At 31.6% G+C, this 25,504-nt stretch overlaps 3 protein-coding genes and 1 long non-coding RNA gene across 6 annotated transcripts; 2 read left to right on the top strand and 2 right to left on the bottom strand.

Annotated features, from left to right (window-relative positions):
- Positions 1-4,214: 4,214 nt before the first annotated feature.
- Positions 4,215-10,717, top strand: LOC105109679 (gamma-glutamyl hydrolase 2-like). Of its 2 annotated transcripts, none has more exons than XR_839307.1 (10): positions 4,215-4,827; positions 5,230-5,316; positions 5,501-5,590; positions 6,382-6,476; positions 7,212-7,272; positions 7,936-8,025; positions 8,105-8,167; positions 8,831-8,885; positions 9,549-9,637; positions 10,292-10,382. XR_839307.1 is itself a non-coding variant. In XM_011004458.1 (10 exons), the coding sequence occupies exons 1-10, from the start codon at positions 4,372-4,374 to the stop codon at positions 10,587-10,589; spliced, it is 1,224 nt and encodes a 407-aa protein (XP_011002760.1). In that variant the 5' UTR covers positions 4,216-4,371; the 3' UTR covers positions 10,590-10,717. The 2 variants fall into 2 exon arrangements, 1 of the variants encoding a protein (XP_011002760.1); XM_011004458.1 differs by lacking the exon at positions 8,831-8,885 and adding an exon at positions 10,490-10,717 and having other exon boundaries at positions 4,216-4,827; positions 10,292-10,384.
- On the bottom strand, positions 6,150-6,375 carry LOC105109678 (uncharacterized). The gene is made up of 2 exons (XR_839306.1): positions 6,267-6,375; positions 6,150-6,227 (listed from the first exon to the last, which is right to left on the bottom strand). It is a non-coding gene; the product is annotated as an uncharacterized LOC105109678 (long non-coding RNA).
- A 4,064-nt stretch (positions 10,718-14,781) lies between the features above and the next one.
- POLD3 (DNA-directed DNA polymerase) lies at positions 14,782-18,679 on the top strand. 2 transcript variants are annotated; one of them, XM_011004456.1, is made up of 8 exons: positions 14,782-15,121; positions 15,235-15,290; positions 15,381-15,505; positions 16,122-16,281; positions 16,778-17,181; positions 17,350-17,826; positions 18,081-18,189; positions 18,341-18,679. In XM_011004456.1, the coding sequence occupies exons 1-8, from the start codon at positions 14,966-14,968 to the stop codon at positions 18,474-18,476; spliced, it is 1,623 nt and encodes a 540-aa protein (XP_011002758.1). In that variant the 5' UTR covers positions 14,782-14,965; the 3' UTR covers positions 18,477-18,679. The 2 variants fall into 2 exon arrangements, with proteins under 2 accessions (XP_011002758.1, XP_011002759.1); XM_011004457.1 differs by lacking the exon at positions 15,381-15,505 and having other exon boundaries at positions 15,028-15,121.
- Positions 18,680-19,263: 584 nt separating this feature from the next.
- On the bottom strand, positions 19,264-23,900 carry LOC105109675 (ubiquitin domain-containing protein 1-like). The gene is made up of 4 exons (XM_011004452.1): positions 23,481-23,900; positions 21,737-21,859; positions 19,879-19,998; positions 19,264-19,642 (listed from the first exon to the last, which is right to left on the bottom strand). Exons 1-4 carry the CDS (start codon positions 23,515-23,517, stop codon positions 19,578-19,580), a joined length of 345 nt encoding a protein of 114 aa, XP_011002754.1. The 5' UTR covers positions 23,518-23,900; the 3' UTR covers positions 19,264-19,577.
- Between the last annotated feature and the right edge of the window lie 1,604 nt (positions 23,901-25,504).

Below are 25,504 nucleotides of genomic sequence, written 5' to 3'. Positions count from 1 at the left end.
CTCTCTCTCTCTCTTTCTGTCTCTTGCACTATGTTTCATTGTCCCCTCCATTTTTATTTCAACCTCTCTCTCTCTCTCTCTCTCTCATTAATTAAGTTTCTAATAACAATTAATTCAAACATTTTACTTCTTTATTTAAATAAGAGCTCATAACGGTGTGCTAAAAACTAAAATGATGTTGGTAACAATTAATACCAATATTTTTTAAACACAACACAAAAAATACCATGTAAACTCCAGTCAAATTAATTAAAAAAATTAACTAATTATATATTAATAATTACAATCAATTAGTAAATAGCAATATAACATAATTAAAACAAAAATAAAATAAACAATATAAAATTTCAAATACTTTAAAATACATAGTTCAAATAAAAACTCATATATAATTTAAATAATTTAAAAATATAATACAATGCAATTATATCCATGGAATTTCATTAACTAAAATTTAACAACCTAAAATAAATAATTAGATGGAATCTCATGCAAACTAAAAAATCAATCTCATTACCTATACTTTCCTTATTATTTCTAAGATATTTATCAAGATTATTATCTTTTAAATGATTATTAATACTAACACTAGTATCAACATCAATATTATAAATATGAGTGAAACTACTGATGTTTACAAAGAAATATATCAACCCAACTTCTATCAAATTATTAATATTTTTTTTAATAATTGTCCAAAAATTCACAAAGTTCAAATCCATGGCAAGCCTTATGTGCATCAGTTTAATAACTCGCACTATAGTATAACTAGATGTTGAATCTTTTTAAATATATCAGTAAGAAACAAATTAAAAATTCGCTTTACTTAGTAAAAGTGTGTACAAATGGTGTAATACGGCTGTAAATCTCTTTAGCATGTGATCAGGAGATGTCTTGGCATTATGTGATAAAGTTACAGCTAAAGAGTCCTGTACAAGAGGATTGGATAAGTGCAAGTGAATCAACTAATAGAAAAACTGAAAGCAAAACAGGAGTCAAAATAAAAGAAAGAAGAAGAATATTTGAAAAGCAGCTACAGTGTCTCTTTTAGATCAATTATTCGGCTTATCTACAAATAAAGGGTGTTTTCTTTTACGTTTTAAAAGTGTGTTTTTAAAAAAATTTAAATTTTTATTTATTTATTTATTTTAAATTAATATATATTTTATTTTTAAAAAATTATTTTGACATGTTAATGTTAAATATAATTTAAAAATAAAAAAATTATTAATATATATTTTAACATAAAAAATTATTTAAAAAACAAGTCACCCAGCCTCCCAGACAGACAAGATGAGCCAGAATAAAAGTTGTGATGTTACGTGAAAAAATTAGACAAATACAGAGATAAATAGCAAGACATGAGCCACTTCACGAAAACAAAAAAAAAAAGGAATCATGCAAGAAGCCTCTCCCCGGGCGAAAACAGGCCGAAAAAAACAAGGGGAATAAAATCAAAGCTAGCTGACATTAACTATTGAAATAAACAGTTTAATTGAGAAAAGTATATTTAGCCTCTAATTAATTAATTTGTGCTCATAATAACCCCATTAACAGTTTAATTGAGAAAGTATATTTAGTCTCTAATTAATTAATTTGTGCTCATGATAACCCGACTAATTATTCCACGCCCAAAAAGTTAAGAGAAAAACTATAAATTCATAAATTTAGATAATGTTTATGAAAAATAATTTTTGAAAAATCACTTTCCAAATTTTCTTGTATTTATTTATTTTTAGAAAAATTGGTTAACGAAAAACACTTTCCAGTCAACAGAAAATACTTTTCAGTTAGAAAAAAATTTGGCTTGATTTTTAGAAAAGTATTTTTTTTTGTATTTGTTTTCTGAAAAGTGATTTTCAGGAAATTATTTTCCAAACTTTTTATATTTGTTTGATGTTAGGAAAGTTAATCAACGAAAAATACTTTCCAGTCAAAGGAAAATTTAACTTGGTTTTCAGGAAAGTATTTTCCTGAAAAATTTGGGCGGAAAACACTCTCCGGAAGTTTTGAAAAATTTAGAAATGTCATTATTTGCTGATTATATTAAATTTAATCCTCAAATTTTTGATTGTTATATATATATATATATATTTTGTATATTTATTTCTCAATTTCATTTCTTAAAATTTAATTTTTATATTGACTTTGGTCCTTATTTTTATAATTGTTATTTACTTTTCTCCTATCATTTTTTTTATTGAAATTTTCTATTTATCAAATTTGGTCCTCATTCTTTTGATTGTTACTTATTTTATTTGAAATACTTTATGAAATGTTAATTATTATTATTTTAATTTCTTCATCTTTTTTTTTGATTTAATCTTTATTATTTTTATTATTATTTATTTTATTTGAGATAATTTATGAAATTATATTTTTTTTCAATTTCATTCTCATTCAACCTTTTTAATTCGTAAGATTTGTTTCTCATTATTTTAATAAACTTGAGAAAAATAAAATATTAATAAATTATTTTTTAATTTATTTTCTATAACATAACCAAATACTGAAAAGTGTTTTTCAGTTTATTTTCCATAATACTATTAAACATCAAAAAATAATTTACTTTTTAAAAATTCACTTTCCCCAAAATTCACTTAAAAAAATAATTTTTTTGCAAACAAACGAAATTTTACTAATTGGAATAGAGAGGTTGTCTTCAATCTCTAGGAACCTAATTCTCATATTTGTTTTACACAATTTAATGATTTTTTCCCTAGCTTTTAATGCCTATAACCTCTTCATTTATTAGCCAAAAAACACATATCATTTACCATTTTAAAGTCTGATATGTCCACTTTATAATATATACTAATAATTGTAGATCCTAGTTCTTTATATAAAAATAGCTGGGCTTATTTGTTTTTGTATTTTAAAAATATTTTCGAAAAAATTTAGAAATTTTTTATTTTTTTTATTCATTTCAAATTAATATATTCTTAGTGTTTTCAAATTATTTTGATGTGTTGATATTAAAAATAATTTTTAAAATATAAAAAAATCATTAATATATATTTTAATAAAAAAATTATTTGAAAAAGCAATTACAACAATATTGAAAAATAACTCTACAATAAAACAATTAACACTAATTTCGACAAAAAAAGAAAGAAAGAAAAGGAATGGAAGCGTTCATGGTATATTCTCATCAATTATTTTAAAACATATTTTAAATAGTTGATACATGCTAATTGACTACGAAACAAGCAACTTATTTTAAAACATATTTTAAATAGTTCATACATGCTAATTGACTAGGAAACAAGCAACTTATGCACCGCTAACAATGTTTATTATTACTATTATTATTATTATTATATATCTTTTATCACCAGTCTAAGTATAATTAACAATCTAAATATATATAAATTGTAGTGTTCAATCCCTTTTATTATTATTATTATTATTATTATAAATTGTAGTGTTCAATCCCTTTCAAGAGCTTGAAAGAGTCTTTGCCTTCCTTTCTCTTGTTGTCAGAACTTCTATGTAAAGATTTGTTTTCTATTTACTTTTCGTCACATGCTATCATCTCTCTCACACAATTATTTATCCTTTATTTGAAGAAGGCCTTTATCAAAAAAGAAAACAAAGAAAGAAGATCGGTTTGTGGTTTGCATATCCCCATCTCTTAAAAGCGAAGAAGAGCATCTCTTGGTACATTGTGGATAGGATATAGCAGGAATATACAACCGTAGAAAACCAAAAATAATATGGAAGAAATACGTCATTCTAATGACAACCAACAGCACCTGACAAATTAATTAATTAATTAATGGAAAAAATAAATAGATGAATACCAAACACACCTTCTTTAAAAAAAAAAAAACATTAAAAAAATTAAAAATATATAAATCAGTCTATTAAATTTTAAATTTATTTTTTAAAATTATCAATTTGAGTAAAACTATTAAAAACTTATATAATTATTAATTTTAAAATTTATAAAATTAATTTAGCTATATACATATATTAATCTTAAAAAAACAATTAAATAATAAAATCTGTCATGAGATATAAGATGATGGTTGGCGTAGAATCTTCCTGTCTATTCTGTCCTTTAAATTAAATAAAACAAGTGATTAAATAAATGGACATTGTTACCCCTTAAATTTAAAGACGACGACAGCATATACACGTGGAAGCAGATAACTGGTTTCCGATTGTCCTGTCACACTTGTCATCCTTGCGTAATCACTGCCTGACCTTTCCTTTTTGTCCATTTTGCCGTGCTCACTTCGTCACTCTCACCGTCTCCTCGCATCCCCGCCAGTACCGCCCCCCTCCTCTCTTCAATGTCAAATACCCTCTCTCGCATGCCTCCTCCTCTCAAAAACCCTAACTTCCTTCACTTCCTGTTTTCCCAAAATGTCGTCCCACTTCCTCTCTAATTCCCCTTCTACCCCTACCACCAAGGCCTCCGATCGCCAAAACGACACCTCCGTTTCTCTCCCCTCAACCTCCACCTCATCTTCTATTTCCCCAGATATGTGGAATTACCTTTGGATCCCTTTCTTAATCTCGCTCTCTAAAGAGCTAACCCTAGCTCGATCAGCAACAGCTATAACTTCTCCTTCGATTCTCCTCCCGAGTCAACTCGTCGATGACTCGCCTTCGGCGCCTAGGTGTCCGGCGTCCGACACAAATCTGAATTACCGTCCGGTGATTGGAATTTTGAGTCATCCGGGGGACGGTGCCTCCGGGAGGCTTAATAACGCGACGAACGCTTCGTATATTGCGGCGTCGTACGTGAAGTTTGTCGAATCAGCTGGTGCTAGGGTTATTCCATTGATTTATAACGAGCCAAGAGAGATTCTTTTTGAGGTATCTACATTCTTTAAGGAGAAGTGCAAAGATTGATTTTAGAGTAGGTTGGATCATATGAGGATTAGATTGGAGAGGAAGTGAAGTGGAAACTGAAAAGGAAATTTTTTTTAAACGATTGTCATTGAGAAAACTTTTAAGTAATTCTGAAATTAAGTAGCTGCTTATTCGAGATAATGATTTGGAGTTAGAAACTTTGTTGATGAAAATGAAAATGAAAATGAAAATGAAATTAAACAAAAACAAAATCTGAATTTTTAAAGTTTTTGTGCATGATCATTAATAGGGATAGTCTGGCTTGAATGCAATGCTTGCACGGTGTAGGGGTATGCTATCATTATTTTATAATCTTACTAATTTATGAATGTTACTTAAGCTTGCTTGTTTGGTGTTGCATTACAGAAGCTCAATCTGGTAAATGGAGTGCTCTTTACTGGAGGTTGGGCTAAAACTGGTTTGTACTTCGACACTGCGAAGGCAATTTTCAAGGTAGGTAATTTTTTCAAACAAACCTTCCATACTAAAATTGATTTCAATAAAAAAATTGTTTTGCAAGACGATGTATCCCCTCGTTTGCAATATGGTTAGAATTCACCAAAAAGAATAAAACGACATTTTCTACTTTTAGTTTCCTCCCCTAACTGTTGTCAGTACAATCATCTTGTACCTGCAGGAAGTTTTAGCAAGGAATGATGCAGGCTTCCATTTCCCAGTGTATGCCATCTGCTTAGGCTTTGAAATTCTGACAATGATCATTAGTGAGGTAATATATGGCCAAAACAGATGTATATATATAGCCTGTAGTGATCAGACATTCCCATTCCAATTATTCCCATATTTTCCATTTTGTCAGACTGATTCCGTGCGAGAAGAAGGGATTACCAATTTATTTGTTATTTAAAATATGCAGTACATGGTGATTAGGACTCTTCAGGACTTTTGGTGTGCCTGTATAAGCACACACATTATGCATATCTTTTGCCATAGTGACAATAAATTGAGAGTTTCAGTTTCAATTTACAGCGGTGGATTTCCTTCAGTGTTTCACTGTGGATTCCGCTTTCTCTCTTGGATTCAAGGAAGCCCTGGTGGATATCTGGGATTTAGCTTGGTGATTCTAGGTTTTCTACCCCTTTTCTATCTGTCGAGTCTGTTACCCTTTCTACAGGAATTGGTATTTGTTTTGTGTTGCCAAGCCACTTGTCTCATACTCTATTCCTAATGTTATTGTTCTTGTTCTAGGTGGTTATTTCTGTTGTTTTCTATTGCTGCCTAACCTGATTGTATGCAGAGAGGAGGTAAAACTTTAGGTTTTGTTTTTTTGTGAGATGTGTAATTAAATTAAATATGGCCTTACAGTGCAATGATGATGTTGGTGGTAAAGTTATTGCCAGAAAAATGTCTGAGTAATTGTTTTGTTTACTTTATTATCCATCAATGTCAAAAAGTCTGAGTAGTTGTTTCAAATATTAGTGCACTCTTGTTAGTGGAAATTCTTAATAGTCCCACTTCAGAAATGTTATGAGCATGACTCTTATTTTTCCTTGAAAATAGGACAATCAAATTCTGGAAACATATAATGCAACTGATCAGGCTTCTACTCTTCAATTTATGGAAAACATAAGTATCGAAGGAACTGTGTTTCAGAGGTATACACGCTGTAAACCCCCCCCCCCCAAATCTCGTTTGCTTTGGTAAAATTCAAGCATTTCTCTTATACCAGGTCGTATTAACATTCTCAATTTTTTGTATTTATCAAACATGATGCACTTAATTTTATTTTCTTACCAAGTTTTTAGTTTCTTTATAGAGCCACAAAAGGATATTAATGAATTTGTTAAACAGTGTAAATACCAATAAACTTTTCTGTCAATAACTGAACGAAAGAGTTTTTCAAATTCTCTTATATGTAAGATAACTGCTCTGAATCCCAATTAATAGCTCCGTGATCATCATTATTTGTTTTACTTCTTAATTCTTAACATGCTGTTATCTCAATTTCGTCTTTGACATGCCAAATGCTTATCCTTTATTTTTGTGTGACTTGGTTACTGACATGGAGAAGATGCCCTAACTTGATATAGTTACCTAATATCCAATATGGATGTGTGGTGAATAAGTGAATACTTACAAGATGATGTGGTGTGAAATTTTATTAGCCAGTTTGCACACTGCGAAGCATGATATGTGGCATTATACAATCTATAAGGCATAAATGGAGGTCTTTTGTTATCATGTCAGGAACTGTTTTGCCTAGCTACTTGGACATTTATTGTGAATTGTTTTTCTTATAGAAGTTCTATAATTATTCGATACTGGCAAAATGATACTTTTAGTTGTACCAAGCAAAAAACTGCTAAGTTAACATTAATATTCCTTTGCAGATTTCCTCCAGTTTTGCTTAAAAAGTTGAGTACAGATTGCCTAGTCATGCAAAACCATCATGTGAGCTCACAAAACTGGTAGTACCTTTAGACTTTGGTTGCATGGTCAAATAGAGACACGTGATGCTCTGTTTCTTGTTTCTTTCTTTGTTTAGATTTCTGTAATATATGACATTTTACTCTTTAAAAAGGACTATATTTAAAAAAAAAATTATTTTGGCGCAGTGTTCTGTCTTATAAACCAGCATTACCTATCCATTTCCTCATGACTGGAGATCTAAAAATATCTTGATATTCATGAAATTTGAAGCCAAAAAGGAAAATATAAATTAGACTTTCCTCCATATCTGGCCATATTTTAATACTCTTATACTGAAGAACGATCCCTCAAAAGTAAAATAAAATATACTGGCTGATCAGTATCACTCAAGTGGAAGACGGAACGATGATGCTGTTGTCAGGAGTGTGATCTGGAGTTTCCACTTTCTTGGGAAATATTTATGTTTTGCATTTCCATAATTTAGACTGGATTGGGGAGATGATACTTGAATGTTTACATCTTCCAATTCTAAGTTTTTCCACCTGCCTTTGAACATGCTTGTTGCATCAAGGCCGTCTTAACTTTAATATTCTACTTATATTTTCAAATTAGAATACTAATCCATTGACCAGAAAGGCTGCTTTCCCCATTTTATCTAACTTATCTGATCTTCCAATGCAACAGTATGGCATCTCACCACAACGGTTTCAGGAAAATGAACATCTATCTAGTTTCTTTGAGATCCTGACTAATAGTGCAGATGAAGATAACCAGGTAATGGATGCAATAATTTTGTGATGTAGTTTTCTATACACTTGAAGAATTCTAATTCCTTTCCCAACATCAATTTTAGGTTTATGTCTCCACTGTACAAGCACGCAACTATCCTGTGACTGCCTTCCAATGGCATCCCGAGGTATTGCTATCAAGTGCTTTGCATTAAAGCCATTGTGTTTTTCTGTGGAGATTCATCTTTGGTTGGGCAAATTCCATACTTGAAGTATAAAATATGGATTTAGATAATCAAGAAATTCAGGAAGGAAGTCCTGTATACCCAAAAAAAGTTACTGTGGGATAATGGGATGCAGCTGTTTGTGCTTTGTAGTTACAGGAGAAATTTTTGTCAATTTGCACTCCTTGTATCACACCCCTACTCTTTTATATGTAAAATACATCCAAACCTGGTCATCATATAAGAAAATCTTGCGTGTATGTGTTTAAGCTGGGTCTGGTACTTTTACAGAGATCAGTTTGGGTATTTAGTTTAAAAATATTAAAGTGCATTTAATGTCTGAGTTCTTTTGTGAAGTTGAAAGAAATGCCCAAACAACATAGGCAATTTTTTATTACCATTACCATAGCAAAAGGAGCAGTGAGAGGTGGCAGGGTATAAAAATAACATCATAATATTTTTATAGCTCAGCTTAATTTCTAAACGTAATTGAATTATTGATCCTCATGGTATGGTGCACAAGTGTCAATTCTCCTTTGTTTTTCAAAATTTGTTTACTGTTACTGTAAATATACAATTGCTTATGGTAGTAGGATTACTAGTGACTGAAATCCAAATGCATTACAGAAAAATGCTTTTGAATGGGGGCTATCCTGTGACTGCCTTCCAATGGCATCCCGAGGTATTGCTATCAAGTGCTTTGCATTAAAGCCATTGTGTTTTTCTGTGGAGATTCATCTTTGGTTGGGCAAATTCCATACTTGAAGTATAAAATATGGATTTAGATAATCAAGAAATTCAGGAAGGAAGTCCTGTATACCCAAAAAAAGTTACTGTGGGATAATGGGATGCAGCTGTTTGTGCTTTGTAGTTACAGGAGAAATTTTTGTCAATTTGCACTCCTTGTATCACACCCCTACTCTTTTATATGTAAAATATATCCAAACCTGGTCATCATATAAGAAAATCTTGCGTGTATGTGTTTAAGCTGGGTCTGGTACTTTTACAGAGATCAGTTTGGGTATTTAGTTTAAAAATATTAAAGTGCCTTTAATGTCTGAGTTCTTTTGTGAAGTTGAAAGAAATGCCCAAACAACATAGGCAATTTTTTATTACCATTACCATAGCAAAAGGAGCAGTGAGAGGTGGCAGGGTATAAAAATAACATCATAATATTTTTATAGCTCAGCTTAATTTCTAAACGTAATTGAATTATTGATCCTCATGGTATGGTGCACAAGTGTCAATTCTCCTTTGTTTTTCAAAATTTGTTTACTGTTACTGTAAATATACAATTGCTTATGGTAGTAGGATTACTAGTGACTGAAATCCAAATGCATTACAGAAAAATGCTTTTGAATGGGGGTTATCAATGATTCCACACTCAGAGGATGCCATTCAAGTGACCCAACATGTTGCCAACTTCTTTGTTAGGTGAGGATTTTTTTGTGCTGAAAAGTTATTAGCTTATGCTGCGAACTTTTTTATGAGATGTGCTGAGGATGTAATTTGAGCCTTGGACATCCTGAACTGAGGTTTTGCATATTTTAAACAGGCTCCAATAAATCATCTACTCATTCACATGCATGTTAGGACTAGTTTAAGAAGGCTGGTTAATTCTCTGTTGTAAACTTAGTATTCATGGAAATTTTGTAGCAGAAAATATGAAGTAGCTGAAAATATGAAGGCATAGTTCATGTTCAGACCTTTCAAAACACAGAAAGCACGAGAATGATCAAATGATAACGCAAGCTTAGATATATTTGAAGTTGTTTACAGTGGTTGTATCGAATACAACCAGTAGCATTTGAAAATCATAAACACTGTATTATTAACATTTTGACATTTTAACTAATAATGGTGCTTAAATTCATTCTATATTACTCTTATCAATATTGATATTGAAACTTTTGTGTTCTGCTGCGTTTATTTTCTGAGAACCCTGTCAGAAGTCCAAACAAAGGAAATTAAAGTCGTATTGCCTGCTTCGTGAACCTTTTCATTTATCTATGGTGCTTTGTTGTTCACAGCAGAGTAATGAGATGAAAAAAAAAAAAAACTGTTTTCAATGTTTGTTTTGTGCTGCAGTGAAGCTAGAAAGTCCTTGAACAGGCCACCTGCTCGGAGGGTACTTGACAATTTAATTTACAATTACAGTCCCACATTTTGTGGGAAAGCTGGGTAAGTGAATTGACTCCGAGAACCTAGTTTGGCACACAAATTTATTGTTACCAAGGTTGGCACTTGCATTTACTGATTTGCGTTTCTTCTTTTATCCTACTGTAGGAAGGGATATGATGAAGTTTACATCTTCGCAGAACCAGAAACACCGAACAATACGAGGTGTGCAGTGCATGGTAATTGTCATGGACGTGTGAAGTTGTAAATATTTAAGACTCAGCACTGAAGTCTGAACACATAAATTGTATCATTGTCGACAATGTAAAGCTTAAGATCGAACTGAACTAAGTGCATTTGTTAATAATTCAAGACATGATGGTTTGTGTTCGCAAATGCTTTCAGTATTTACATTACGCCACTGCCAATTAAGATGTATTACGGCATCCTAGTCATAACTCATAACTTCACTGGTGACCCTGTTTGACTATGATGTAAAGTATATTACATCAAAATACCATGATGTCTTGTTCATCCAATCTCACCCGTGCTTCAATTCCATTTCCCATTCTTGTTTCCATCAAACCAATGTAATTCAAATACATTGAATCATGTATGTTGAATGCCTTGGTGCCCATCCAAATTGCTTACCCCAGTCGAAATCAGCTTCATAGCAACACGTTTTATTTATACAAATTGCTAGTTGTGATATGATCACAATTCTCATCAGAAAACATTTCTCTTTTCTTTCAGATGCTGGATAATCTAGAAAAAAAAAAAAAACCCTTCATCGCCATGTATTTCGGCCATGAATTGGCTGTCAATTTTCCCCTCGGCTTCGCTTAGATAGCACACTAAGGCATCCAATTCTATTTGGTCACTAGCTTTGCATTTCACAGGTTCTTTCCAAAGAAGATTTCCAATATTATGTTCAGGCAAAGGTCGCCTTTTTGAGTCATTTCCTGCTCTTGAAGCAACTATGACACTTCTCCAGATAATTGCTAGAACCTCAATTGAAGTTGGGGACTTGACAAACAGGGATCTACTTGCTTCTGCCTTGAGCTTATCGCCAATGCATCGAACACAAATCTTCTCCAAGCACACTTTCCTTTTCTGAACATGGTGGGGTCAGAGAAATGGAGCAATAAAACTGGGATATGCTGCTTGTGATGTAAAACAAGCAGTAGATGACCGAGTTTTCATAAAGGTGCAAAATGATGCCCCATCAAAGACCTTGTGAGAAACACAAAATGATGCCCCATCAAAGACCTTGTGAGGAACACCAGCACAAATAGCTATAACGCAGCACAAATGTATTTACTTGAACCAGAAGAACATAATTAACGAATTCTGATGAATCTGCTGGGTTTCAGTGAAAAAACAGTGCATAAAGTGGCTCTCCGTTTTTTCAAGAAATGTTGATAGGTGAAAAGTTCATGGAGGAACACAAGAGCAAACTGCTGGGGGGGAGTAATAGCTCTATAAATAGGCTGCAAGTAAGTTTTGTATATATTACACACACGAATTTATATATATTCCTTTATTAATAGTTAATAAAAAGTTGGAAAAGAATTTACTTGCTTTGTTTGTGTTAATTTCATTTACTTGCAAGAGAGAAAGACTGAATTTAGTAAGACTTGAGTAGACGACAACATGGGACTAGAATTTTGAGCGAGAAATTTATCGCTATGATAGTTGTCTTCTAGCTATAACTCGGAATGCGCATGCTCTTTGTTGCGAATAATTCTATAAAATCTATTTTAGTATTTCATTTAATTTAAAATTTTAAGGGAATAAAATAAAAATAAATTCAATATTAATTGTGAAATTTATTTAATTTAATATGTATTTTATAGTATTTAACACCATATATGTATTTTATATTTAAGTTTAAATATAATATGTTTGATCTTGATTAATAAAAAATAAAATGTACGGAAGTAATTATTTATTTTTTAAAAATCAAACTAAAAAAGTCAATGATAATCAACAAAGATGCTAGAAAGGTGTTTAATTTTAGTTAATGATTTATATAAATATCATAATAGAACTATTAATTATTGAAAAAATTTATTTTGAGAAAATAATAAATACTTAAAGATTAAAACATCAAAGAAAAGATATATAATTTAGATTGCGAGTTTACTATATTAACTTAAATTAATTAAAAATTAAACTTTATAATTTATTTATAATTATTTTTTATGAGGTTATCACGGTTTTAAATAAATATTATAACATTGTCTTAAATAAATATTATAACATTAAGCAAGTGCTTGTTTTTACAACGATCTATTATTTCATCATATAATTAAATATAAATATTTTTTAAAAATATTAAACTTATTGAATTTCATGATTTGAGTAGAAAATTTAATATATTAATTTAAACTAATTTCAAACTAGATTTTTTTATTTAATTTGTATAAAGTTATTGCTGTCTCAACCAAATCTTATGATATTGAGTTTATATTTAATTTTGTAAATAATTATTTTTATTATCATATAATTAAATAAAAAATTATTTTAAATACATTGCAATTCATGACCCAATTATGGGTTTGGTAGGTTAAACTATAAATTTCGGATACAATCAAAATATCACTATCTCAATATTTTTTTAAAATATTTTTTTATATATTTTTTCTTAAAATTAAATAATATTTTTTTATCATTCAAATTATTTTTTAATTCATCAAATTAACTATATCACATCATAAAAACATCTAAATAGTTTAATTAAAACTCAAGCATTATGTTTAAAAATTTCAAGATTTACCCATTCCCAACCAAAAATTTCTTGTTAGTTAGACATTTTTTAGGTTTTTAAAAAATTTGCTCCGATATACAACATAACGGGAGCTAATTATCTAGTCTAAAACTAAGGACAACGATCGTTTCCTTCCTATGTAATTATGCAATTTGATCAACTAGAAAATAAAAGAACATCTCACATGAATTAGTTGTTTGGACGACGCTATGCATGTGGGTCGTATATATTTGTGTGTATTTATTTATGTGATGCACTCCGAAGCATAAAAAACAAAAAAAAGATAGCAACATGAAAGACCGAGCTTGACAAAATAAGTTCAACATACCAGCAACCCTAATTTCTAGTTTTATTTTCTACAATAAAATTTGATATATTTTACTGAAAAATAAGCTAAACAATTTTATTTATACTCTTTCATTCTAGATCTATCCTTAAAAAATAAAAATAAAAAGTTTTAATTATGGACTTGTTTTAGGGATTCCTGAACTAAAAGGAAAGGATAAAATTATTAATCTCAATATTGAATTTACTAAAATAAATAGAAAAAAATAAAAATCGCATAACATTTTCAAACTAAATAGAAAATAGCAATAACTAAGAAAAATAATTTTTTAAAAAAAAATTCATCACTTTTTCTAGATTGAAAATAACTTATCTTCAAGTTTTAATTATTTTTTAAACAAAAAGCTAAATATTAAACATTGAAAACATTGATCATCTTTGAATACTTGAGTGAATTGCATTATTGTTGTCAATGATTATTAGAGCCATAAAATTAAAAAATCTTCAAATGGCCTTCTCACATCAAGTGACCCTCGTGTGAATGATTTTGCGCTCCATTCACCTTGGCATATCAGCACTGTATAATTAGCCAACTTAGATAAAGCTACCTAAAAATAAACTCTCATAACACTTTCAATATTTATGGAACTATTCCTAGTTGTCAATGGCTTATTCCAAACTGATATCTTTCTACACCACTTTGATTCTTTACACTCTAATTCTTTTTTTTCTTCACAAACTAGATAAAGACAATATCTTTTTACAGTTATCACAGAAATCCCCTCTTTCCTAAGCACTAATATTATAAGCTTTTTCTTGATTTTGATGATAATATATGCATTACATTGCCCAAGATATTCAAGTTATGTTACTATGGTCTTCTTTAAAGTAGATGAAAAATATTTATAAACATTATATCATATCAAATATTATTAAAATATCTCTTATTTATAAAAAATGAAATAAAATAGTATTTATCCATAATTATCTTACTATCTCGAGTCAACCATTTTAATGTATAGAGTCGTTGTTATTGTTTTATCTTAAATTGTAATTTTTTTTGTAATTTTTATTAATATCATATTCTTGTAATTATCATCATTAATGATCAAATTATATACTTTTTCTTTAGTGGTACAAAAAAGAATGGTGTGTAATAAATCCTCATCTAAATTAGTTTTAAGAGCCAACGAGTTTTTTTTGGATGACGAAGGCAGCAGAGTCGTCTCTTTAATGTAAAATATCCATCCATAACGTTATCCTTACCTCCCAAGTGTCTCTTTCATCTCCACATCCACCCCCTTATCCACATATTCAATACTCTCAAGTGTAATAATCTTCCCTTTTATTTCCAAGTTCAAGCACTATAATTTAATCCATTTTCTTCCTGTTAAATTATGGGCCTAGCCGATGCACCCTTGGCCTGGAATATGGATCCATGGAAAACGCAGGTGGTATATGTCACCTGCCTGCATTGCTATTCCACCCTTGAAAAAAAGAACGCTGACCCCCCAAAAACAATATGGCGGGAAACCAGTGTGTTTGTAGAGGGAAAATCGAACACTCTCATTTTGTTTTGTCCTTGATTGATGGCGTTGGTAATTTCTATCTCTTCATCCACCTGCACAATTTCTTCCATCTCTAATTTCTCTTTGAGCCCAAAAACCGAAGAAATTATGTCCCAAATGGAAACCCTAGGCATTCTTGATGAAATTGAAGTTCTTGTCTCTGATAAACTCCAAGTGGTACTTCTACTCCTCTTCAATCCCCTTAGTTTCACTGGGTTTTGTTGTTGTAATCTTGGGTCAGTTTTAGTAAATCTAGAAAATTAATTAATTATTTAATCACTTGGTTTCAGGTTTCATACAAGTGGTTGAGTCGAAATTTCTTGGTTTCATCGAATGCTGCAAAAAGGTAATTTTCCTCTCTGAAATTTGTGATTTTTATTTTTATTTTCCTGGTTTGTGCATTCAATTAACAAATGGTTGGTGTTGCTTCCTTAAGGTTGCTTCAAGAATTTGTTAACACACGCGGAAGTGGATTCGAAGTAGTATACACTCTATCCGGTTGGTTAAAGAACAACCCTTCAAGTTACCATATAAGGCTTGTTTCCGGTCCCAAACTTGAAGGTCAGGTCTTTGAATGGTGCTAACATCATTGTAGTTATTGTTGGTTAGAAACGAGAGATACTCGAAATCGCAAGGATTTCCATCTATCCCATTATAATAGATGGGTTTCAGGGTGGCATTGCTAGCTGCTGCTCTTAGGTTTGCAATAATGTGTCCTGGAAGAATCATTAGGTGACTTGTTAGCATGCCATAACCATAGATTTGTGCTTTCGCCTAAGCAATTTAAGCATTTTTTTACTTACCTTTTTTTTTTTACCCTTGCTCATCCATGATCCCTCTTCCTGGAAGAGAGTTTAGCAGTTAGAATTTCTTTCCTTCGAATTGGCCATGGAAATGTAGTTGGAGTTCTTTGAATTCAATTGATTAGAACAAAGAATTATAGAAGTGCACCAAGCATATTATGCGTTCACATGAATATGTGTGATGAAAGTTGTTTTTGTCTATTTCAATACCTCGGCTACTTGATTCTGGATCGATGCTGTTGCACCCGATGCTGGCAGATAATTTTCATGCATTATTTTGTGGTCTGTTAGTATCATCCATGCTTGAGTGTTGTGCCTGAGACAAGGATACAGGGATATGCTGAGATTTCCTTTTTCGATTTTTTTTCTTGCAGAAGCTAAACAAGAATTCAATGGCAATTGCTCAGTTCAGGTATATAGTGTTCAAGCTTGCATCCCAAAAGATCCAGCTGCACTTTGGAATGCTGAATTTGTTCAGGCAGAAGAGCTCTTCAAGCAATCCTTCACAGTTGATAATTGCTTAAGAGATAACAGGTATGATGCACCTGTAGTCTGCAATCAGTTCCAGTATCTTACAAGAATTTGACTTGTGTAGATCATGGAATTGCTAGATATGATTATTATTTCATTTATGAAATTCATATGCAGCCGTTACAATAATGCAGCTGCTGTTGTAACAGCTTATTTCTTTGCAAATATTCAGCCAATGAAAGCCTGAACCGATGGTCCTCAATAATTTTCTGACTGCTGACCTGCCTCGTGCAACAAAACTATTAGTACTAAACTGTTCTAGAAGAGAGTTGACTGGTTATGTCAAGTTTGTTGATGATGCACTTTGAACTCATTTTTTTAATGTAATTAGTACACACAAATGTGTTCTTATTGGGGGTGGGAATTGGTTGGGGGTAATGAGATGAGATATTTCAAGCCTTGGATGGTTTCATATTGAGGGTTTCCCTCTCTCTCCCTTCTCATGAATTGCGGCAGAAATTAGCTTATTTTCCTTGGTGCTTGAATTTTTCTTCTGCAGATTTTGTGGGATTCTTAATTCCTATGTTAAGTACAATGTTGATGGACCTGCTGCAACCAAAAGTGTGGAAATCCCAGTAATTCAACTGTGTCAAAATATTACAGCTCCACCATCTAAGCAAACCGAAGTTCAGCAAAGCCCAAAGGTTGGCCCTCCATCTCCCAATCTGGTGAACAGTGTCAAAAGTGAAAGGAATGGAACAGGAGTTCATGATCTGGCTACCAAGCAGACTGTAGATGAAGAAAAGGTCTCTCTCTTGCCTGCCAATAAGAAGAAAGGCCAGAGTGATAAAACCTCTTCTGGAAATGGAGGTTCGTTGGCAAATTTGTGGGGTCGTGCATCTGCCAAGTCAAAGCCATCTAGTGCACAAGCTGATAATGATAAGCACATTCCAAATCCTACTGGTAGGTTTTTATTTGGTTGCCATACAACAAGGAAATTGTCTGCTTAACTAGGATGTAGGATTTTCTGATGTGACTTCTGCAAGACAAGCTCCTATTCTACACCTCGGATTTAATTCGTATCTGCTGTTTCTTTTTCAATTTCTGAATTGGTTTATTACATGTTATTAGTGAGTGCGGAAGCTCAAATTTCTGCTTGTGAAGAAACTGAAATTGGGAGCAGTGATGATGAGGCTCAGGGTGTGAATTTTAAGCGAACTTCTAATGGGGATAACAGTAGAAAAAGGAGGGTAGTTTTAGATTATTCTGATGATGAGTTTGAAGATGCAGTCAATCTAGCATCACCAGAACTTCCAAAGGGCCAAAGCAGTACAGCCTTGGTTTTGGAGAAGCCCCACTTCAAGAAGCAAGCAGAAGATAAACCAGTGATCAAGGTAGAGAAATCAACTGAAGGAGCACCTAATCAGTTGTTGAGAGATGATTCTTCAGTTGGAAAGGGCATTGACTCTAAAACTTCCTCTTTGGAGAAGATCCAGGGTGACTTCACCTTCTGTGATGCTCAGAAGGATACGGCTGTTGGTGCTGCTCCTAACTCCCCCAAAAGGAGAAAAGTGCTAAAGACACGGATTGATGAGCGTGGACGAGAAGGTACTCCCGTGCTCATCCTTCTCAAATTCCAGAAAATCCTCCACGAAATATTATGACTTAGATTTTTTGTTTTTCGCTTAAAAGCTCTATATCCTAGCTGTTAAATCTTTGTATTTTGGTTATTTCTTCCTTGTTTTTGTTTTCCTTTTCTTTTAAATTCCTTTCTTGGATTCTTCTCTCTAGTATTGAAATGTTCCACAAAACCTAATTTCTTGTTTTCCTTTTTTGTTAATATGTCATTCTCTCTGCTGCAGTAACTGAGGTAGTCTGGGAAGGGGAGGAGACAGAAACTAAGAAAGTTGAGTCACAGGATTCGAAAAAGAAAGCAGAAAATACTGCAGTTACAAATACTGTTAACAACAGGTCAAAACTATTACATTATAATTTCACTTGCATGTATTCGGTGTATGCTTTGCCTAGTTGATTCTTGTTTTCAATTGCCATTTAGGATCTGGTGATAAAACTTTAGCGTGTACCTGGTAACTGCACTATTAATCTTGTCTCGTACATTCAGGGCACCTCTGACTAAGAAGTCTCCAGCAGCAGGAAACGTTGCTCTGTCTAATCCAGGAAGCAAAGCAGGGAACAAGAAAGGAGGGAACAAGGACCCTAAACAAGGCAACATTCTATCGTTCTTCAAGAGGGTTTGAGCAAACCAGCTAAATATGAAAACGTCATCTGATAACCTTCTTTTATTTTCGTCGTTTTGCCCCCTCTTCCCTCTTTTGTGGTTTTCATTTTGCATTTTCCTTTTTGGCGTTGTGAATGGAGGATTAGGGCCTTGAGGCAATCGATATGCTAAACCTTTTGTGTTGTATGAAATCAATACATGTTTATCATTACTAATTGCTCACGTGAAATCTCTTCTGCCAAATACTCAGTTATAATTATTACAGCAATTAGAACCGTATGCCAAGGCAATTTTAACAAAACACTTAAGCCCATAAACCTGTGGTCCTGTACAAAGAAAGATTGACCACAGATGCCCGTCTGCATCAGGGAAAGACGCTCGCACATCCCCACTCGTTTAGCATTTCCAACGCTCGACAGTGGTGAGTAATAGAAGAAAAGAAAAGCACTCAGCAGTAGAAACTGAAGCTTACCTTTTCGATTTGCCAAAAGTACGCCCATGATCTTTCTCTCTTTTTTTTCTTGCAAAAAGCTTTTACTCCATGCCTGAAAATCCAATAGCATGCATAATTCATGATGGTCTGCTCCTAAATGCAGTAAACTAAGAGAGAGCGGGAGTTTAAAATGCATTTCCATGGATAAGCTGTTTAATTGATAATTTTTATTACTTCTCAACATTTTGATGTTCTAAAATAAAAAATAAAGAGAATCTAAAAGGAAAATTCATTTTGATACGAATTCCAAAGTTATTCTAGTTTGAAAAACTATAAAATCCCAAAAACCAATAAAAAAATCCATAAAGCCCCATTTCTGAGAGAAAACTCATCGTCATATAATAAATTTCAACTCAATAATATGGTCAAGCACCAAACAACACCGCCCAGTAGCCCGGCAACCAACCTCTGGCTATTAAGGTTTTGTGAAAAAACACATCTTTTCACTAAATACAAACAATTGCTATGCTGGTGTCAGTTAACGACAATTACTTACAGCACAGCAAATCTAGTGGCAAATCTAAAGAAATAAAATGACCCAACTTTTTGAAAGGCATTTTAGGAGATAATTTACATGATTTACATTCAATCCGTGCACACAGTGCTAATTGATCTCTGTTCTCTGCTTTAAGTTTCTCGGATCAAATTGGTTGGCTCACTCAAAACATACTTGGGTAGTTCATACTTTGCACCTGCGGGAACATTTTGAATACAACCGTGAAAATAAGAAATATATCAAATTTGTATGGCATGCATGGAAAGACCACCATAAAATACACTTTAGCCGCATAAGAAAAATTTGAAACTCGTGGAAATGTAAGAAGTCCGTAAATTCTGGTTTTTGCAAACAAAAAAATCACCACTTTTTTAGAGAGATTTGGTGTTTAACACAAAAGGTGACGCAATAAGGAATTGAAGGATTAAGTACCTCTTTCATCGTAGCATACTGTCAAATCGGCATTTTGAATGATGACACCCGCACTGTCCACAATTGCTTGTGCAAGGGATAATTCAGCTTCAGCAGCAGCTTGAAGAGCATCCCAAATCTCTGGCATCCAGAAAATTGGAATCTATATCTAAGAATCAGATATAATAAATGATTGGAAAGCTTATTATAAACAATTTTTTATAACGTGAAGTCAACCGGATCTTATTTTGTACTAGAAAATTCAAAACCTTTCATCTTCATTCATAGCAACTTTTAGCAAGACTAGATAGATGGTAAGACAGCATAATGAACATCTGATCTTCATATTTGATAACTTCTCTTCTATCCCTTTTTTTATCAACTGTGGAAAGCAAAACAGCTATTAATCACTGAAGTGATAAATTTAATCTTCATATGCGGTAACCTCCCCTCTAAACCCCAATTCCAAAAAAACAAAAAACTTTCACTGACCACTGAAATGATCAAAATGCTGATTCAGTGATTGTTAATGATGTTCCTTGGAATGTCACAAGCTAGGTAGACATGTGGTTGATATCGTCACATGTACTGTATCAGTATGACTAGTGTCTGATATAGAGACACAAGTCTGCAGTAGCTCCAGCCAAAGTTGCCTACAGTAATTTATTTGGGGTAACCTGTACAGCCTATAACATATCCAGGTCCAATTACAACATTTACTTGATCCTCGAGGCACAATTGGCACTAAATAAAAATCCTAGGAATTGTCATTTCAAATTCTTTACTAGTGCCATCCATTATTCCAAAATCATCCTATCGCTTGCTTCCTTTTTATTTTTCGTTTCTTTTGTTAATGCTAGAGATAATTTCTAATCAATTGAACATATCCTAAATATAGACTAGATAATAGAAGCATATGTGGTAGGCTTTGCAAGCAGCGTAACATTCTTAAGTAGCAAGTAAAATATTACATGAGAGAAGAAATAGATCTTGTGCAATGTCAATGGCAAAAACATTATTAAGGAAAGTAAAAACCTAATCTACAAAGCACAACTCCAGCAATGCCAATGGTCAAACTGTCGTCAAGGAAAGTGGAATCTTAAAATTACAAAGCACATCTCCACTCTGATATAGATTCTAAATTTTTCCAATATTCCTTGTACGTCAACAGAAAGGAGCCTCCTAATTATAAATCTATAAATGAACTGTCAAGAATAGGCCTTTCAAAATCTTCATGGATACTGCAGCATAATGATACCCTGCCTCATTACAGGTCAAAACTTACAGTTCAGATCAGCAGAGTGATGTTTTAAAAATAATTATGTGCTTGAATTACGCATGCTGATTGCTTGATTAGAGACATGACAGACAATTCATATGTAATAACTAATAACTGATAGGGGAATCCAAATCAAACATCCCTTCGGCTTGAATATTTTATGTGGCAAAGCAATCAAGAATAGCTTACAATTGTTTTCTTTATGTTCATTCCTAAACATTCAGTGACTGTTATTGATGAACACATGTATGACAGTCCAATCAGTGTACTGTGGTGGCAATTTCTGAGGTTCTTCCCAAAACTCCCTCTATATGGTTTCCAATAACTTAGACCTGCACTTCTCAATGTAATTGCTCTCAAGGTTTCTCACTTTTATTCTGTATTTCAATGTCACTCATAGATTTTTTTATTTTTTATTTTTTTTACTTGGGAAAAAAAAGGACAGATTTCACCTATTCAACAAAAGATCAATTAGTATCTTCTCATTCCTAAGATAAATTCAATCATTATAAAAAATAATATATTACTCAACCCAAGGTTAATTTCTATGAAAATTCCTAGTGAAGAGCCACAAGTGATATGACATTCCAGAAGAGGTACCTTTCCTTCCACCATAGTGAGGCGAGGTATCCCAAAACTCCTCACGCATCTGTAAAAGCTGAGACTTTGTAATAGGCTGAGGATGCTTCCAAGGTTTTGGCTTCCGTATTTTCTTAGCATTCCCTGTCATAATCACAAATGTGACATACGTCTCTGTTAATTACCATGATTATATAAAGAATACCTAAAAAACTGGTTGGCATTCAAATATTTCTCTTTCATAACTACTGTTACCTAACATTCATCCCTTATTAATGGAATCAAGGAAGAGATAGAAAAAGGCATGTTATGACTATTATGCATATGACATACCATGCCACAAAGTACGCTGAAATATATATTTAAGGAAAAGAAAAGGTGCTTTACATAGGATTGCTTGTTAAATTTGGGTGCTCTGGGTTCATTATTTTACATAAAAGTGGCAATGTCAAAAAGCAGATGGCAAGGAAATATTCTAGAGATAAGATTCAATTCTCCTCCTCTCCTTAATTGTCTATCTAATCCTGCATCTTCAGTGAAAAGGATAGCCTAGAAAAACAAAATAAAACATAGAAATTATAAGCCCACTGAAGAGTATACAGACAAATAAACAAATACAACATAAGATCTCTCTCACACACTGACATGAACTTAAAAGATCAGCTTAGCAAATACTCTTATGTTTAGATTACATAAATATGGTGACCAAAAGAAGCTTGAGACCACTGCGGAAATTCCCAGAAATCCGTTAAACAGAGGTGCACAGAAACTCGTGAATTGAAGATTTCACTATTCTAGCTGTTACATGTGCATACAGAACACACTTACCAAACATGCTAATTAGAACTCATTAAAAACAAGCACATTTTAACGAAATTGCAGTAATTAAAGCTTTTCAAGACTTGCATAAATGGAAGCTAAGCTGGAACCGAAGCTGTATAATATATTTTACAGTTGATATACAACTAGTACATCTGTTTGGTAATTCGATCACCTCAAATCCTAAATCCGGACAATAATAAACTCGCCTATAACTGTAATTTGAAGCTAGTTAAAATGCCGCTCAAATCATTGATTGGTCTCAATCTTCTTGCATGATAGCAGGCTTAATAGATAACACGAAAAGACTGAACCAATCATCCATAGCCCTTCAAAATCAAACAGAGGTCTCGCACCGATAACAAATTATACTCATTCCAATTCATTGGGTTTTATCAATTTAAAAATCCGTATTAAAACTCTTTACGAGAAAAAGAAAGCAACCACGGTATTCAGTCAAACATTCAGTTCTTGAATGTGTTCCAAAATGAATGAAATCTTCAACTTTCTGTTTCTGTTTCGCAAAGAAATTAAATTATTTGTTTTTAATTTCAATAGAGAAAATCTCAAATTCAAAAAGAGAAGCATTTTGACCTAAATTAAATCCTGATATTAAGAAATCTCACATTTAAGTAGTAATTAAATCTGAAAAACTATAATCACCATCACTAAATCACTCTCTCTGTCATCCACGTTTCAGAAGTCACCACGTGCATGTAATAACAGTACATAAAACAGAAAACTAGCAATCTTGTTAATGCAACAAATAACGTCCAAAATCAGTTACGATTAGTTTCTGCCCTTTTCTTTTCCTTTTGATAATAATAAAAAAATCCAAAACATTATGTATTCTTGATTAATTTTTTTCCTTGAGGTTTCTCGGCTGCCAAACAGACAAAGAGAAATAGAAGGGGTGAGAGAAAAAGAGACGATAGAGTGAGGTTACCGTCTGTTTTGGCTTGTGAGGATCCAGCACATCCCATTCTGTATTTGCTTTTTAAACACAAAAAATCACTTCAATAAAAGAATTTTGTTTTCGAGAGGGAGAGCTCTTAGAGAAGCTTCATTGAAATGCAAGTCAAAATGAAGTTCCCCTCGGTCCCAGCTGGTTTCTAGAGAGTGAAACAGAGGGGTTTATATTTTTATTTTCTTGAGGGGGGGGAGTGGGGAGGTGGTATGTTATTTATATTTTGCTTCCGGTGACAGCTGCGTGCGGTTATTCCGGTGAGGTCTGTAATAATGAGGGTGATATGTGAAAGAAATTAATTAAGAGGGTTACCTTAATGTGGATGATGATTGCTTAATTATAAGATAATGTTTAGACTGAGAGAGGGGATTAGGAGCGAAGCTGATGGTTGGCTGTCATGATCTTTGTTCGCTGCCTGTAGGTAACATGTAGAGTAAGGGGCTTTTTCGGAATTCTCAGTTTCATTATTGGGCGGGTTGTTTTTAAGGATATTTTTACTGACAACAATTGTCTGAACTCCTCAAAGAATGTTTCGAGCGCTCTAAATTAAATTAAATATTTTAATGAATTTTCACGTGTAAAATTATTTTGATGGTAAAAAAAATTAAATTTTAAATAAAGTTTATTATTTAAAAAGAATAAAAAAATAAATTAAAGATAAATTTATATTATTTACAATTCTAAAAAATAAAAATTTAATATTAAAATTAATTTTTTAAAAAAATATTTATTCACCTGTTAAACCCTATCCAACTCATTCCTGAGTTAGATTTGTAAAAGTAATGTTTAGAATTAAATATTGTTTTATAAAATCAACTTTAATACTATATTAAAATAATTTACATTAAACAAAAAATATACTAGAATTCTCAATAATTTATTTATTATAAATACTTAAAATTAACTTAAATATAAAGAAATTATATATAAATTAAACTGAAAATATTATTTTATCCTTACAAAATAAAACTAAATATATATTATTTAATACCACCTACTTTTTTTTTGCAAGACTTTTAACAAAAAAAAATAAAGGTGATGATTGGTAATATAAAAAATAAAATAAATAAAATCTTATTTCTTCTAGATATATGAATTCAATTAATTTATTAATTAAATTTAAATTAAATACTATAATTGAATTTAATTATAATAAATGATTGGTTTCAAACATGTTATCCCATTAGCTATTATTAATTTGTACATTGGCACTATATTGTGATATATTGTGAGGGACTCAAATTTTTTAAATAAAAAAATAATACACACAAAAGTCTCAATGAATTCTTTAACATTATTGTTATACCTCAAAATAAAAAAAATCCTATTAAGATAAATTTTTATTGCAAAATAAAATATTAATTTGTTCGCTCAATAAACTAAATAAAAAATTATACGAGTTAATAAATAATAATAAATTTATTAATTTAAATTAAGAATTGAGTTAGAAAATTGAGATGAAGATACATATTAAGATATTTAATATTATATAACATGAAGCTTTTCAAAAAAAAGTTGTCTAATTATAAAACAATAATTTTTTTGTTTTTGTTAAAATATAAGTTATTCTAAATAAGCACAGTATTAGTATTTCTCAGGTATTTCTTACGTCTAAAATCATTTTTCATATTAACCTATCTCTTGTTTATCTTGGTGAATACAATGTTATTAATTGAAATTGATGTTTTTATTAAAAATAATGTATATTTTATTATTGCTAAAGTAAGTTTAAAATATCAAAATAATATGTTCATATTTTATGTGTGATTAAAAGCTAAAATGATTATAAATATTATAAATCATGTTTAAAATATTTTTATTACTTCAAGAAAACCTGAAACAAATGTATTTATTTTTTTTAGAAAAAAAATTTGAATCAAATCTTCATAAACAATTTATTATTAGTGTTATTATTTTAATATTATATACATAATAATTAAAAAAATATTAAAAATAAAATAAAAATTTATAAAATTATTTAAGAATATATCTAAACAAAGAAT

The sequence above is a fragment of the Populus euphratica genome, unplaced genomic scaffold (genome assembly GCF_000495115.2).
Source record: "Populus euphratica unplaced genomic scaffold, PopEup_1.0 scaffold440.1, whole genome shotgun sequence".
Taxonomy (NCBI): domain Eukaryota; kingdom Viridiplantae; phylum Streptophyta; class Magnoliopsida; order Malpighiales; family Salicaceae; genus Populus; species Populus euphratica.
Note: the sequence above shows the minus strand (reverse complement) of the source record. Positions and strands in the feature narration are given on the sequence as shown.

What these genes read in the sequence shown, in the direction of transcription:
- LOC105109675 (XM_011004452.1), bottom strand. Translation starts at nt 23,517, where the DNA reads ATGGGATGTGCTGGATCCTCACAAGCCAAAACAGACG. An exon ending in CTCACAAGCCAAAACAGACG is followed by an intron (nt 21,860 to 23,480) that starts GTAACCTCACTC and finishes TGATTATGACAG; the next exon opens with GGAATGCTAAGAAAATACGG. An exon ending in TCACTATGGTGGAAGGAAAG is followed by an intron (nt 19,999 to 21,736) that starts GTACCTCTTCTG and finishes TCTGGATGCCAG; the next exon opens with AGATTTGGGATGCTCTTCAA.
- LOC105109679 (XM_011004458.1), top strand. Translation starts at nt 4,372, where the DNA reads ATGTCGTCCCACTTCCTCTCTAATTCCCCTTCTACCCCTACCACCAAG. An exon ending in TGACAATGATCATTAGTGAG is followed by an intron (nt 5,591 to 6,381) that starts GTAATATATGGC and finishes CCTTGAAAATAG; the next exon opens with GACAATCAAATTCTGGAAAC. An exon ending in ACATTTTGTGGGAAAGCTGG is followed by an intron (nt 10,385 to 10,489) that starts GTAAGTGAATTG and finishes ATCCTACTGTAG; the next exon opens with GAAGGGATATGATGAAGTTT.
- POLD3 (XM_011004456.1), top strand. Translation starts at nt 14,966, where the DNA reads ATGGCGTTGGTAATTTCTATCTCTTCATCCACCTGCACAATTTCTTCC. An exon ending in TCTCTGATAAACTCCAAGTG is followed by an intron (nt 15,122 to 15,234) that starts GTACTTCTACTC and finishes ACTTGGTTTCAG; the next exon opens with GTTTCATACAAGTGGTTGAG. An exon ending in TTCCGGTCCCAAACTTGAAG is followed by an intron (nt 15,506 to 16,121) that starts GTCAGGTCTTTG and finishes TTTTTCTTGCAG; the next exon opens with AAGCTAAACAAGAATTCAAT.